At 43.2% G+C, this 14233-nt stretch overlaps 1 protein-coding gene across 2 annotated transcripts in view; it reads right to left on the minus strand.

Annotated features, from left to right (window-relative positions):
• The window catches only part of GALNT18 (polypeptide N-acetylgalactosaminyltransferase 18), a 230734-nt gene that overhangs the window by 47225 nt on the left and 169276 nt on the right, over positions 1-14233 (minus strand). For both annotated transcript variants that reach the window (XM_066551766.1, XM_066551765.1), the window contains exon 10: positions 7901-7996. In XM_066551766.1, coding sequence (XP_066407863.1) covers positions 7901-7996 — 96 coding nt within the window. The remainder of the gene's footprint in view (positions 1-7900; positions 7997-14233) is intronic.

Genomic DNA, 14233 nt, shown 5'->3' on the forward strand with positions numbered 1-14233 from the left:
CTTCAGCAGGACAAGATTCAAAGGATGCCACCCTGGAAGTATCTGGGTTTGGAGATAAATAAGTGGACCATTGTCCCACAAAAATTGGTTATTCGCACAAATATCAAGACCTTGGCAAATGCCCATCAGCTGTGTGGGTCTTTGAACTGGGTAAGGCCTTGGCTGGGCATTCCTACTGATGGCCTAGCCCCTCTTTTCAATTTATTGAAAGGGGGAGAGGAGCTTAGTTCTCCTAGGGCCCTTACTCCAGAGGCTGAGGCAGCACTGGAAAAAATCCAGCAATCCATTTCGGCCAGGCAGCCCCACAGATACCAACCGGGTCTGCCGTTCAAATTTATCATCTTAGGGAAATTGCCACACCTCCATGGGGTGATTTTTTAATGGGACGATTCATCAAAGGCAAGGACCGAGGCTCAGAGGACCGCCTCTTGATCATAGAGTGGGTTTTCCTCAGCCACCACAGGTCCAAAAGGATGACACGGCCATCAGAGCTGATGGCAGAATTGATCAGAAAAGCAAGATCACGGATCAGGGAGTTGGCGGGGTGTGACTTTGAATGCATCCACATTCCAATTAAATTAGAGTCGGGCCAATTCAAAAAGAAAACTTTTGATGAACTGCTCGAGGCTAATGAAATGTTGCAATATGCACTGGACAGTTACACCGGCCAAATTGCAGTTGATCGGCCGGCCCACAAATTGTTTAATCAAGAATTCTCATTATCATTAAAAAGAATTCAGAGCCGAACCCCTTTGGAGGCACTGACTGTGTTTACCGACGCGTCTGGAGCATCCCACAAGTCAGTAATGACTTGGAAGGATCCTCAAATTCAGTGGTGGGAGGCCGATGTTGCCAAGGTGGAAGGTTCTCCACAAGTAGCTGAGTTGGATGCTGTCGTCAGGGCCTTTGAGAGGTGCTCTGAACCATTCAATCTTGTAACTGATTCAGCATATGTCGCTGGTGTAGTGTCCAGAGCTGAAGAAGCAGTTCTTCAAGAGGTGTCCAACATTCCTCTATTTAACTTGCTCTCAAAATTGGTAAAACTGATCTCCCACCGAGAGCAACCTTTCTTTGTGATGTATGTCAGGTCACACACTGATCTGCCGGGGTTCATTGCAGAGGGCAATCGAAGAGCTGATGCCCTGGCTGCTCCTGTTCAGATGGCCCAGCTCCCAAATCTGTTGGGTCAAGCTAAGATCAGCCACCAGCAGTTCCATCAGAACGCCCCTGGCCTGGTTCGTCAGTTCCAGCTCACACGCGAACAGGCCAAGGCGATCGTGGCTACATGTTCCCAGTGCCAGTCCCATCAGCTGCCATCACTCAGCTCTGGAGCTAACCCCCGAGGTCTTTCTAGCTGCGAGGTGTGGCAAATGGATGTTACACATATCCCTTCTTTTGGCCGGTTGAGTTACGTACACGTTTCAGTGGACACTTTCTCCAGTGCAGTCTACACCTCTGCCCACACAGGTGAGAAGGCAGCTGACACCGAAAAACATCTTGTGCAGGCGTTTGCTGTCCTGGGCATCCCCAAGGTCATCAAAACTGACAATGGCCCAGCATACAAGTCCAGGGAACTGCGAAGTTTCCTGCAGCAATGGGGAAATAGAGCATAAAACAGGCATCCTCTATTCCCCAACAGGCCAAGCTGTGGTGGAAAGGACCCACCAGAGCCTTAAGAGGGTTTTAGAGCAACAACATACGGCTGTGAAGGTGGAATCTCCCCATGTCCGTCTTGCAAAAGCACTTTTTACTATCAATTTTCTAAACTGTACCTTTGAGAATTTAAATCCGCCAATAGTGCAACACTTCGGGTAACACAATCGGCTGCAGCTGAAAGCCAGGCCTCTGGTCCTAGTTAAGGACCCGGAGACCTGGAAAACAGAAGGGCCTTTCGACCTGGTCACCTGGGGGAGAGGATACGCTTGTGTGTCCACTCCCTCAGGGCTTAAGTGGGTACCATCTAAGTGGGTCAGGCCCTTCCTTCCGAAAAAGGCACCAAAGGTTGGAGGCGTGGCACAGGTTGAGGAGGCTTGTTGGAGGAGGAGGCGGAAACCCTTTTCCCTTGACTTTGATGTCTGTCCTCTAATTTTCCTTCTAGGCAGAACCAAAATTTTAAGTTCACCTTTTCACCCTGTTTTCTTTGTTTTATTTTCGTTTTAGTTTTAGTTGCTTGTTCTATAATTTGGAGTCTGATGAAAAGACTGCTGGGTAGGATTGTTCCTACCCTCGAGGTAAACCAGGTGGTGGCTCCGGGACCGTACAGCGAAGCAGAAACTTCAGAATCGGATCGATCGGAGGCCTCCTAAGCCGTGGATGATGACCAATGGGCTTCTGCACCTTTCAGCCACCCCTGGTTCGGAGATTCCATCCCGGACTCAGGCTGCCTTAGTCAGACTCAGTTCACCTCATTTTAAGTTTTTATTTTTATTTTTTTTTTAACAAAAAATGGGGAGATGTGTTATTATGCACCCCCAGTTTAAGCTGGAATGTTCTGTTACCCCCTTTTTCTGTATAATGGTTCTGTCTGGAATTCCCCCTCTTTCACAGTTATCTGTCCATCACCCTGGAAACCTGCGCCCTTTCTGTCACCCCCAAATACCCCCCTTTTATCCAGAAACTTCAGTGCTACACATGGAATTATTGGGCCGGGGACCGGGGTCCCACCTTTGAGCTCTCTCGGTTGGTTACCCGTCTTGTCTCTCTGAAAAGCCCGCGCTCACCGTGGGCTCCCATTCGCTGCCTGTCTGAGCTCATCCCCTCCCATTTCTCGTATATAACACGTGTATTCCCTCCCCCCGCCACCTTTCGACCTGGCGGCTTCCCCTGGGTGTTACTCCGTGTTCTGGAATAAAACTTGGACTTGCCTCAGTCGGGGGACGCTCTCCCCATTCCCTGTCTGTGGTCCTGTGCCTTTTTGTCCACCTCTGGCAGAGCTGACTGCCGAGCCGGCGCGCCACTGTCGACAGAGCGGCTCCCGCACGCCGAGCCGAGAAACCGCGCACTCCTCCCGCTCCGTCTGCTGGCTGGCGTGGATGGTAGCTCAGGCAGGACTTTTAAAGTCACGGCTACCACATACTCGCAGTACTTCAGACACTGTGCTTAGAATACATTATGCCTTGAGGTCGGAGTCCTGTACAGTGTGAACTGGCACAGCTTTATGTGTTGGCAGCACTCTCTTCCACTGCCTTGAGTGGAGATGCAGTAATTCATACCAGGCAGAGCTGTAGTCACTGGTGTCAGTTCTGCAATCTCTTGCAAGAACATGAAATTATATAAATAGGTGTCCCTTCTCACCTGCATTTCTTTTCTAGTGATACTCCCCATTTAGTCTTCTGACCCTGGTCCTCAACCTGAATTCCCCAAAACCTAACTGGTTTCTATTGACTTTCACATTGCTGCATGAGCTTTGGGGTTTAACTGCATATAAATTGAGAATTATATGAGCCAGAAGCTATTGAACAAGGGAACAGGACTGCCCATTATCCCCTCAGTCATAAGCAGTTTTCAAAGTAAATCTCTACTTAAAATATCACTTCATTGATTGATGCTACTTATTTATTATATAATGAAGTCTCTAATATTGTGGTATTTCATTCTCACAAAAGAATCTTTTAAACTATCACTCAGGAGCAGTTTTAATGCAAGTGACATGTCATCAGCCTGCCTTCAAGATTACAAACCTGGTTAAACAGCAGTCTTCAACAACAACAAACAACCAGGCTCAGGCAGATCCCAGAAGCAGGAAAGGAATGCAGTCAGGCCTGGGGCATGTATTTACTGCAACTACAACAACTATCTTTTCCATGCAGAACAGGGGCACAGCAGGAAATAGATCTTCTAAGACCTAAATGTAGGACTGAATTGTTTCTTTACTTTAACAAGTTCAGGAATTAAACCACTACCTTTATCCTCTTCTATATGAACCACATTAAAAAAAAAAAAACCCTCAGCAAAACCCCCAGAGCCTCACATGAACTTTGTTTTAGTTACTGTTTTGCGCAAACTGTTCTTCTGCCTCCACATTTATCTCCTCTCACTGCCACCTCATCTCCCAGTTTTCCTGATTCCCTTAATCATTACTCTGATGGGAAGCTGCTGTGTTTTCCCTTTGAGCTGATCTTATGTGATTAAAGCAACATGATTTCTACCCTCACTAAACAGTGTATTAGGAGCCTGGTTTAACTCCTGTAGTTAGGTATTTTACCATGTTGCATTTACTTTTTTGGATGTTTCAACAGTTGCAGAAGCCAGGTTGTGTCCAGCTGTGCTAAGCAGCTGCACTACAGGGGAGGCTTGATGTGGCAGGCTGACACAGACACTGAAAGCCCCTTACAGTGGCCAGCAGCACATCAGAGGTACCTAAACCACCTGATGACCTTGGTCTGTGCACATCTAACAGCTGCCTGGCACTGTGGTGGCTGGAGGTGTGATGGTGATGTTCCTGCAGATGAGTTGGAGAGTTATGCCAACACTCTGTGCAGCTGTACAGATGGAGCAGAAATTACAGTGCTGGTTTGGGCAGAGACTGTCTAAAGGCAGGAATGGAAAAATGTGATGCTTAGGGAGAAATATTCTTCAGCAAAAGAACTGTGAGGATGAGCTACTTAGCCATGTTCAGATGCCACCATTTGGACAAGGATCCTCTCAACAGAAACTCTAATTATCTGGGCAGCGTTTTGTAATGAATTCATTCTTACCAAAGGTAAAGGAATAGCAATTCTTCCCTTAAATTCATGTGAGTGCATTGCAGGATCATCACCCTTTTTGTTTTTTCCACCAGTCAAGCATTCGAGGTGCTCCACTCAGTGAATGGTACCGTAACTCCTGAAGTGTCCAGGCTCCTGGGGACCGGGACAAAATACAGCTGCCACAGAAGGCACCTCTGAACACAAAGGGAGGGTAGGAAACACACCTAAGCACAGATTGTAGTTTTTCAAATACCTTCTGTCTTTTCAGGCCAAGCCAAACACCCTGCTGTGAGGAATTCTTTCACATTAGTAGTATCAGAGGACTACAGAAATGGACAGATTATATTTTGATTTTCTATTCCATCTTAGTACTTAACCACACATAAGATTTGCATCAGTTTATCTGTAGAATGGAAGTATGAAATAAACACAGTTATAAAGCATTCCAAGATACTTGCAGGAATGAACTGTGAATATGCCAATGCTACTGACAGTAGACACAGAGTGGACTGTGGAAAGGTTTGGAAATCTGAATCACAGAAGTCTTAGCATCACTAATCCTGATTCTATTTAAAATGAAACAGAAACACCACAGGAAAATACACTGCTGATCATTTAATTGCAATATTTTAGGATATTTTCTACTGCTTTTAATTATGAAGCTATACGTGATGTTTTGATACTGTCTAAGAAAAAACAAACAAGCATGGAATTTTAATATCAGGTATGCAGTTCCCTTTTTACTGACTTTGATGATTTCTTTCCTATATAAAGCATATTAAAAGGAAACAGTAGCTGTACCTATGATTGTAAAACAATTCCTTGATGTCAAACACCTTATCTAAGCCACTTCTCATGCAAAAAGATGAGAATTCAAAAACATCTGAAAGCAGTTAGTGGAGGAAAAAAAAGAAGTTATCCAAGTTAGAAGAGAGGCTATAGTAGTAACTAATAATAGCAACTTTCATGCATATGAGGGAGTGGTTCCTGGCAGTCAGATATATTATTGCACATCTAGATGCAAGTGTGCCAAGTGGTGGCAGCAATAAAACTGTAAATGGAATAGCTACAACAGAAAAACTTTGCATCTGAGCTAAGAACAGCATCACCCAAACACTGAAACAGCCAGTCCTGAATCAGGGCACTAATCTGTTTTTGTAAGGACTGCCAGGTAGGAAAAATAACAGCATTTCCCCACTACTAGAATAAAATTAACAACTTACCAGTATCTTGTGTGCTATTGGCAAGATCACTAAGATTAAAAGGAATATTTATACAAATATTTCCAACATATAATAGAAAAAAGTACATGGCTGGGCTGCAGCTCAGCTTAAGCAAGAGATGCAACATTGCAGTGGAAATCTCATAGGAGTATGCTGAGTGATGTTAGTTCTTTCCCTCTTAATACCATAATCCCTAACGCAGAAAAAGTCTAATTCTCTTTTGAAAAAGTTCTCAGTCATTACTGGGATCTTACTCAAATATGGGCTCTTTTGGATGTTGTTTTTAACATTAGTTACAAAATGAAATACATAGTAATGGGGAGGAGACACCGCATTTTAATTATGAAGGAGCAGAGTCTTGTCTAGAAAAGTTCCCCTTGTCTCTTTCTCCTCGGTCATTTGTTTGCTGCTATCTCATTTGTACAGAACTTGAGCTGACATTCAAAGGTAGTTCTTTATCTGGTGAATACTGAACTGTGCTAATTGAAGTGACTTTTGTTATTGTTCTTTGTCTCTTAACTATAATTAAAGTTTCTAACTGGAATTTACAGGCATGCCTGCAGTGTGTTCTCACAGATGAGGTGCCACAAGAGTTAGGGTGCCCTGCCAGGAGATGAGGAATAAAGGCTCTGGCCCAGGGGTGAATTGCACAGCTCCTTTGCAAACACTGAGGACTGTCTTGCAAAGCTCCTGCAGGCAAACAGTGGCTTCCACATCATTATGTGACAAATAAGGCACAGCCCATGCAGTGAGTGAGTCTGACGGATGGGATTTTCACATATTTCTGGCTTCATCATCCATAATTTACTCCAGCACAATGTCACTAGTGATCAATATGAAAGGCTCTTGGTGAAGGAAGCCAGTGCAGAAGAGAGCTGCAGCATGTGTAGCTGGGCAGGGCAGTAGAGAATCAATCTGCAGCTCACCCAGCTCATGTTCCCAGTTCACTGTGAGGCCCAGGCACAGGGGACAAGGCCACCCTGCTGCTCTCTGTTTATTTCTGAGATACTGTGAGGATTCATTTGCTGCATAGTCAGATCAGGTAACTGACAACTCCTGGATACAACTACATTCCATTACTCCACAGGGTGGAGTGCTATGGGATCCTTTCAAGAAAGCAAATATAAAACGTAGTCACGTAGAAAAATCATTCAAACTGGAGGGATTTTTCAGTTTCTCTGGTCACTCCCACATTTCCTTTACATCATTTTTGCATATATTACTTTTAAGTTTAAGTAATCTGCTCATCTGTATTTGACAACCATGTTTGAGGCCATACAACATTATTTTTCCTGTCAAGATTTGCCTTGAAACCCTTTCACTTAAGCCCATGTGTTTAGCTGGGGAGACACAGGTCTTAACCCTCTTGTCTGCCAAGGCAATAAATCCAGCTGTTATGTAGGAAAATGGAAAGGTTTTGGTAATTTGAGTCTTTGGCACATATTACAGTAGCAGGACAAGAGCAGAGAAAGAAAAGAAGGAGATTTATAGGAGGGAGGGGTTTTCACAAGAGCAGGGTTTGGAATTTGACACAGCTGTATGGTGTGAAGAAGGTGGCTCCGAACTTCACATTTATGGAAATGACACAGTAAATGAAGTAAAAAAGCAGGCATCTTCAGAGAATCCCTAAATAAAGTCTGAGTATACCTATGCATGTATGCAAAATGTTTTAAAATGCATTGCTTCATTCATATGACATATGCACAGTTAAGGATCAGAAATGAAAGCTTTTATCAGCAAATCTGGGTCAGTGCTGACTCTCATATTCCTTAAATTCTTTCAAAATTAATAAATCAACTTCCTTGTCAAAGCATTATTATACCACTGCTTCTCAATCTACAGCAGGAATAATGCTGCCTCTATTTAAAAGAGCTACTAAACGTCTTACCAAGGGTTTGTTGCAGGAAAACAATGACAGGTACAAGCTGGTTCCTCCCACACAATCTGCTAACAGCAGCAGCAAAATCAGAGATCATTAGACAAACTAACCTGTGGTGTCATTCCGTGGCAGATATACATGATTGGGATATTCTCTGTGTCTGGCCCTTGATCAAGGCACAAATCACTTTTCAGGGAATTCTGCAGCTAAAACGAACAGAAAGAAAAAGAAATCAAGCAAGTTTTATATGAGAAAAAGATGGTGTGATTACTTTCTTTTCTTTGAGAATATAAATTGTATGTAGTTGAGGAAGGAAATATGCAAAATTAAAGTATGTTACAGTGAAGATCTTGAAGAGAAAGAATCTGGACTAAATTCCTTGCAGATAATCTAGCACCACTGATTTCAATAATGTTGCACAAAGTTTCAGGCAGGGTATATTTCAAAAAGCCTTCAGAGATAGCAATAATTTTTTGCTAAATGTTTTAAAAATATTTAGTCTCTGGTACACACTATAGAGAGAACCTGAATATATTCTGCTGAGCAAGATAGATGAGGTATTAAATAGCTTGTAAGAATCTCTATGAGAATCATCTGATTTCTGGAAGTAATTCTAAAAACTGCTTTTTTCAGCTGACATCTGGAGACTTCAGGGCAATTGTTATGCACCAGCTCCCCTGATTATTCTGGGCTAACTCACGCACAGCAATGAACAGACTGCAAAGTACTTGGCCCTAGTCAGCACAAAGCCCTGTGAGAAACCTAGGCTATGCTAAGACAGAATTTCCTAAGAGTGAAGTGCTAAATTAATGAGCACAGATAGCTGGGAGGTCTGTTCAGAGTGTGAGGACAAAGATGTGGACTGCATACCCATGGATGTGCATAAAGGTGTTCAGTGGTGTTAGAGTGGCTCAGAGAACAGGAGACAACTGCCTGATGGACTGGAGATGTGGTTTGCAACCACCTGTAATTAGCTGGGCAGTCCTGTCAGCTGTGCACAGGGGCCTGTTTTGAGGAAACCAAAATAATATCTTTAGAAAGGAAGCCTAGAGATACATGTAAGAAGAGTGGACAAACCAGAGGCTGAAGCCAGGCAGTGAATAAAATCAAAACCATCAACTCATCTCTACAAGACTTCCATCTCTAAACCTAACTCCAAATCCAGTAATGGACAGGATGCATCTCAACACTAGAGAGAAAATATGCGTTAGGTATAAATACTAGCATTACTCTCAAAAATTAAAGCCTTGAGCATTACATAGAATCTTCTCTCTCAAAGCTTTCTATTTCTTATTCATAATGTCAGCATAGCCATGACTCTAATCACAAACAGATGTCTAAGCACCCCCTCTATCCAAACCAATGATAAGTATCAGCCTTACTAATTCATGCCTGGGTCTATCATTACCTGTGAGAAATGACCTCACACTTTAAAATTTCAACGGTTTATTAAACCTTAACAAATACAACAAATAACTGAATAATGAGAAAGCACAGCACTGGGAGTGTGGAACTAAACCACCACGAGCTCCCCCACAAAGTGGCTGGCTCCACCTTTATACAACTGGTGTTCCATCAGGTAACCCTGGCCCTCCCAAAGTCTGTCAGTCAATTCTTCACTGTCCATAGGTGGAGACTGCTTCTCTGTGAGAGGAATAGCAGATTTGTCTTTCCAAACAAGCTTTGGGTCTGCTGGTAGGTAAAACTAGCACTGGGAAATAAAAGAAACAATGGGAAGGATTCCACTGATTGATGAATGGAAAAAGATATTTGCTTTTACAAATAAACTTTAGGATTGCTGGTAAACGAAATTAGACATTGAAAGATGAAAGAAGCAATCGGGAAGAAAAGCCCCTAAATTCCATAGGCATTAAAAATTAAAAGGCAGGTTTGTTACATTAGAGGGAAATCTTTGGTTTTAGGCATATCGGGAAGTCTGAACCTCTCAAGTACCTCAGCCAAAGGTTTGTACATGGTAGAGATAATTCATGCTATTAATGTATAAAACATTGTAAAATCCAAGCTATGTCTTTTGACCACCCCAGCCAGGAGCAGAGTCTTATTTTTATTCAGTTAGTTCTGGACAACTGTTAAGATAATATCGAGTCTGTTAACGTATGAATGGAACCTTCCTGAGTGATGATCGAGACTTCCCTGGAATGCAAGAGTGATCTGCACCTCGAAGATTGCATCTACTACACTGAGCACCGGTGCCACCCTTTGCATGTGAATGCCGACTTCTCCAGAGTGCTCTGACAACATCCAGACACCTGGAACTGGACTTTTGTCTAACCCTGCACATGTCTGGCCCCAGTTCTGCATGTGAAGGGACACAAAGGAACATGGGTCATTTCTGCCTCAGCCAGAATAAACTGCATAAAAGCTCGATGCGCGAAGCAGCCGGTGTGAACCGAGGGGGAGACTGACATTTTGGTGGTCGGATCCAGGTTCACCCAGCACCAGTCCCGGGGTTGACGCTGCCCTTGGCTGTGGTGGTTTTTTTTCTGATCGAAATTCTGTTTTGCTGACAATCTAATAAATCATTGCTAAACTTTCTTATAAATTTGGCTCCCGATTTGATCATTTATAACAAAGGGAAATGCAGACAGGAAATTAGGAGAAAAAGGGAGGCTGCATCCTCCAAAAATTTGAAAGATCCCAGGGGAATGCCTCTCCCTTTATTCAAACAAAGTAAAAGGACTGTGTCTCCTTTTTGGACATAAACCTCTGGTGTTTGTGGATTAATTTTCCTAACACCTGCAACTTGACGGGAGGTCAGGTGTTGCCATGCTGTGCCTCCTAGTACCTAGCCTGCCCTCCCCTCCAAATGCCCGGCTACCCAGGCCATCCAGTGACAACAATACAAGGAGGAGGGGAAAGAGCATATGGGGAGAACATACCACAATAACATAACTCTACATCACTAAAACTTCTCTTAACATGCACACAATATTAATCCCTTAATTGTGAGAGCCAACCATCACATTACCCATCTATAACACTACCTCTGTGTTTTCAAAACTTCTTCCATCAACTCCAATCCTAATGCTTGTCCTGGTGTGAATGGTGAATGTTATAAACTTTTCCACAACAATCCCTATAATAAAGGAAGCAAAAAACCAGAAACAAAACAGCCACTGAGCTGTTAACTAATAATGCTGTTTCAAAATCTGAGGCTCAGATTCTCAGGAACAATCACTTCACAAAATCTAGTGGCTTTGTGGCAACCAACAATTAACCTGAGTAATGCAATTTTGGCCTACCAGGACTTAATTTTAAAACAATACAAAATATAACAGACAATCCCTGTGCTGAAACCCACAAATAATGATTGTTACACTGAATACAGCAGCTTTTGGCCCAGTGACATTGCTTTCCTCTAAAAAGGAGGGTACTGCACAATTTAGAAAGAAGTTTGCTTCCCAAATATCTATTTTGCCACCAATCCCAACCCTAGCTATATTCCACAGCATAAGCTAGACCTGAATACTGCACCTATTTTCCTAACTCTCACAGAACACGAGGAAATGTAGGATTTAGGAAATAAATATGTGGGGTGTCTCTGTAGGTGCCTATATCCTAGCCTTTACTCCCATTCTGACAGCTTTTTCAATTACTCAGGATTTTTTAAAATTGATGATAATGCTATAGTAGCAGTATCTCTATTTTCTAAAAAAAAAAAAAAATTAAGCCAGTTGATGAATGGAAGCATTTAGAGAATCAGAAAGCAGCTGACTTGCTTTGAAATATCATACCTTTCTCTGCTGTAAGATGTGCAAGCAAACAGCAAAGCAGACAGAAAAGATCAGACATCCAAGTGATTCTTTTACTAGAAGGATAGGGGCACCTAATCTTGTGTCATACAACAGTATTTCATACAACAGTAAGCTGTGTATTTCACAATATGTGCCTTCTTTATCTGTTGTCACAGTTGTTCATTACTTCCTTTGTGATGGTACAAACAGGACCTGCTTCTCACATCTCTCTCAGCTGATAATAATAATGTGCATTATTGGGCAGTACCTAAATCACAGGATCATAGAATGGCTTGGGTTGTGTTGGGGGTTGGGTTTTTTCTTCTGTTCTCTGCTTGTTACTTGTGGAATTTCTTCCCATTGAGTTGCTGAAGCCAAGCTTCCCCAAGAAGCACTGATGGCTGGGTGCTTGAGAGGAACTCCTTTGGTTTTGGGGAGTTTCTCTGGGGGGCAGGCAGAGATACCAAGATGTGAAAAATGTGTATTTTATGATTGGCTTTTTGCAAATATTAAAATGAATATTATATGTGTTATGTTACAAAGTTATGCTGTATTAATTTTCTTAAGTAGTGTGTCAAATATAGTTTTAGGTTATAACACAATGTTAAAATAGAACGTATGCTATGTAAAATACTTTTTTTAAAGAGAGGACTCGCAGCAAGATAGCAGCCACGGGACACCTGAATCTTTCAGAGAAAGAGAATTTATTGCTCTTCCCGCCTTGCTTAGTCATGTGACGCCATCAGGATTCAGAGGAAGAAGGTGAGAGTGACCAGATGGAATCTGGTGTTTGAATGGAATTTATGCATCATGGATGAGGCGTATGAATATGCAACAGGCTGTTGTTTTTAAGGATTAATCCTCTGTTAACATGGGTCCTTTTTCGGGCTTATTTTGCCCAGAAAAGGTACCTGGACTGTCTGTAACTCTTTGTCCTTTCTGTCTCGTATTGTCCTAATTCAAATTGTCCAAATTATTATTACTCTAATTATATTGCTATTTTTATGACCATTTTATTACTATTAAACTTTTAAAATTTTAAAAACAAGTGATTGGCATTTTTCACACACGAGAATGGGGGCAGGTGAAAAGAGACAGGCTTGGGGGCAGTTGTTGTCTTGCTCTTTGGCATCAGAAGAGGATGGCCAGGCTGTTGCTAACTGCGAGGAGAACTCACCAGCACTGCTGAGCTCAGCTCTGAGGGACCGATCACCATCTGCTGGTGTGCCCCAGGAATCCCGATCTTCGTGTGCCCCAGGAATTGCTGAAGCTCGCCTCTCCCCGCCCTGCTCAGAGCTGGGCCACTGCTGTCCCTTGTCCTAGGGTGACATTTTGATGCTTGTATCCCCATTCCTGTGTTCTGTTCATGTTGGATATCATGTTCTGTGCCTTCAAGACTGGCTGTGAAGAGCGAATGTTTTGTTTCGGTTTTGCTACCAGCCACTCCCCCACGGCTGGCGGGACACACAGACAGGGCAGTACATGGGTGCTGCTTTTGCTTTTTGCTTTGCTTTTCCTCTTACTTCTGCTTGGCTCTTGCTTTTTGCTTCTGCTCATTAGTTAGTTTAGCTAAGCAGTCCAAATTTTTCCCTAGACTGTTTCTCCTTTCCCTTTTTTTGGAACCACTCAAACCTGCTCTGGGCTGGGACGTGGAAACACCGAGAGTTTGCACCTTGTGGCTGCAGCAGCTGCCCCAGCACAGGAGGGACTGATAACAGAGCAACCACCCCCAAGAGATACTTTCTGAATTTGTCATCTTTTTCAGAGCAGTGACAGAGTGGTGTCATCTGGTATTGTTCATTTTGTATGCTGGGGGTGCTGTGCCTGTTAAATAAACAGGTTCTTTCCACTTCTCTCCAAGGAATCCTTCCCGAACCGGCTGGGGGGAGGGGACATGTGGGTTTGCTTTCTGGAGGGGCCCCTTTTGGAGGTTTTCTCCCAAATTTGCCCTAAACCAGGACTGCCTGCTGTTTGTTGGGCACTGCTGTGGATTTCTGCACGCCGCAGCCGCACCCTGAGCCTGGCCCACATGTCCCTGCAGTTCCACCTTCCGCTGCTGATCCTCCTCGCCCACCAGCCCAAGATTTCTGTTCATTCCTGTGATAGATGAGTAATGCGATGATTGGCTCTCACAATTAATGGACAAATAGCATGTATATAGGCTAAGAAAAGTTTTATAGATTTATAGTTATGCTGTACCCCCTAATCAGGGGGCAGCTGGAGTTGGGACATCTGGGAGGGCTGGCTTGTCATCACTATGGGACACCTGATCTCCAATCAGGATTTGAGGAAGAGATCTCCACCACTGGACAGTGAATAAGGGGTTGATGGACAGAACTTTGGGAGGGGTAAAAGGGTTAAAAAGGGAAAACCTCCATTGTGAGGGGGCTGAGCACAGGGCGGGGAAAAATCTTTTGCTCCCAGCACCGTAACCTTTTTTCTTTATTCAGTCTTCTGTGGTACTTTTGATAAGGTTTAATAAGCCTTCCTAAACTATGAAAAGTGAGTAGCTATTTCTCACATTCCTGCTGGCTGTGAACAACAAAGGGGAGAGTGCCTGCAATCAAGGCTTGGTTCTGTTTGTTGTTAAGGCCACAGTTATTGTTTTGTTTTGCCTTGATATAGATAATAGTAAAGAACTGTTATTCCTATTCCCATATCTTTGCCTGAGAGCCCCTTTAATTTCAA

This window comes from Molothrus aeneus, chromosome 6 (assembly GCF_037042795.1).
Source record: "Molothrus aeneus isolate 106 chromosome 6, BPBGC_Maene_1.0, whole genome shotgun sequence".
NCBI lineage: Eukaryota > Metazoa > Chordata > Aves > Passeriformes > Icteridae > Molothrus > Molothrus aeneus.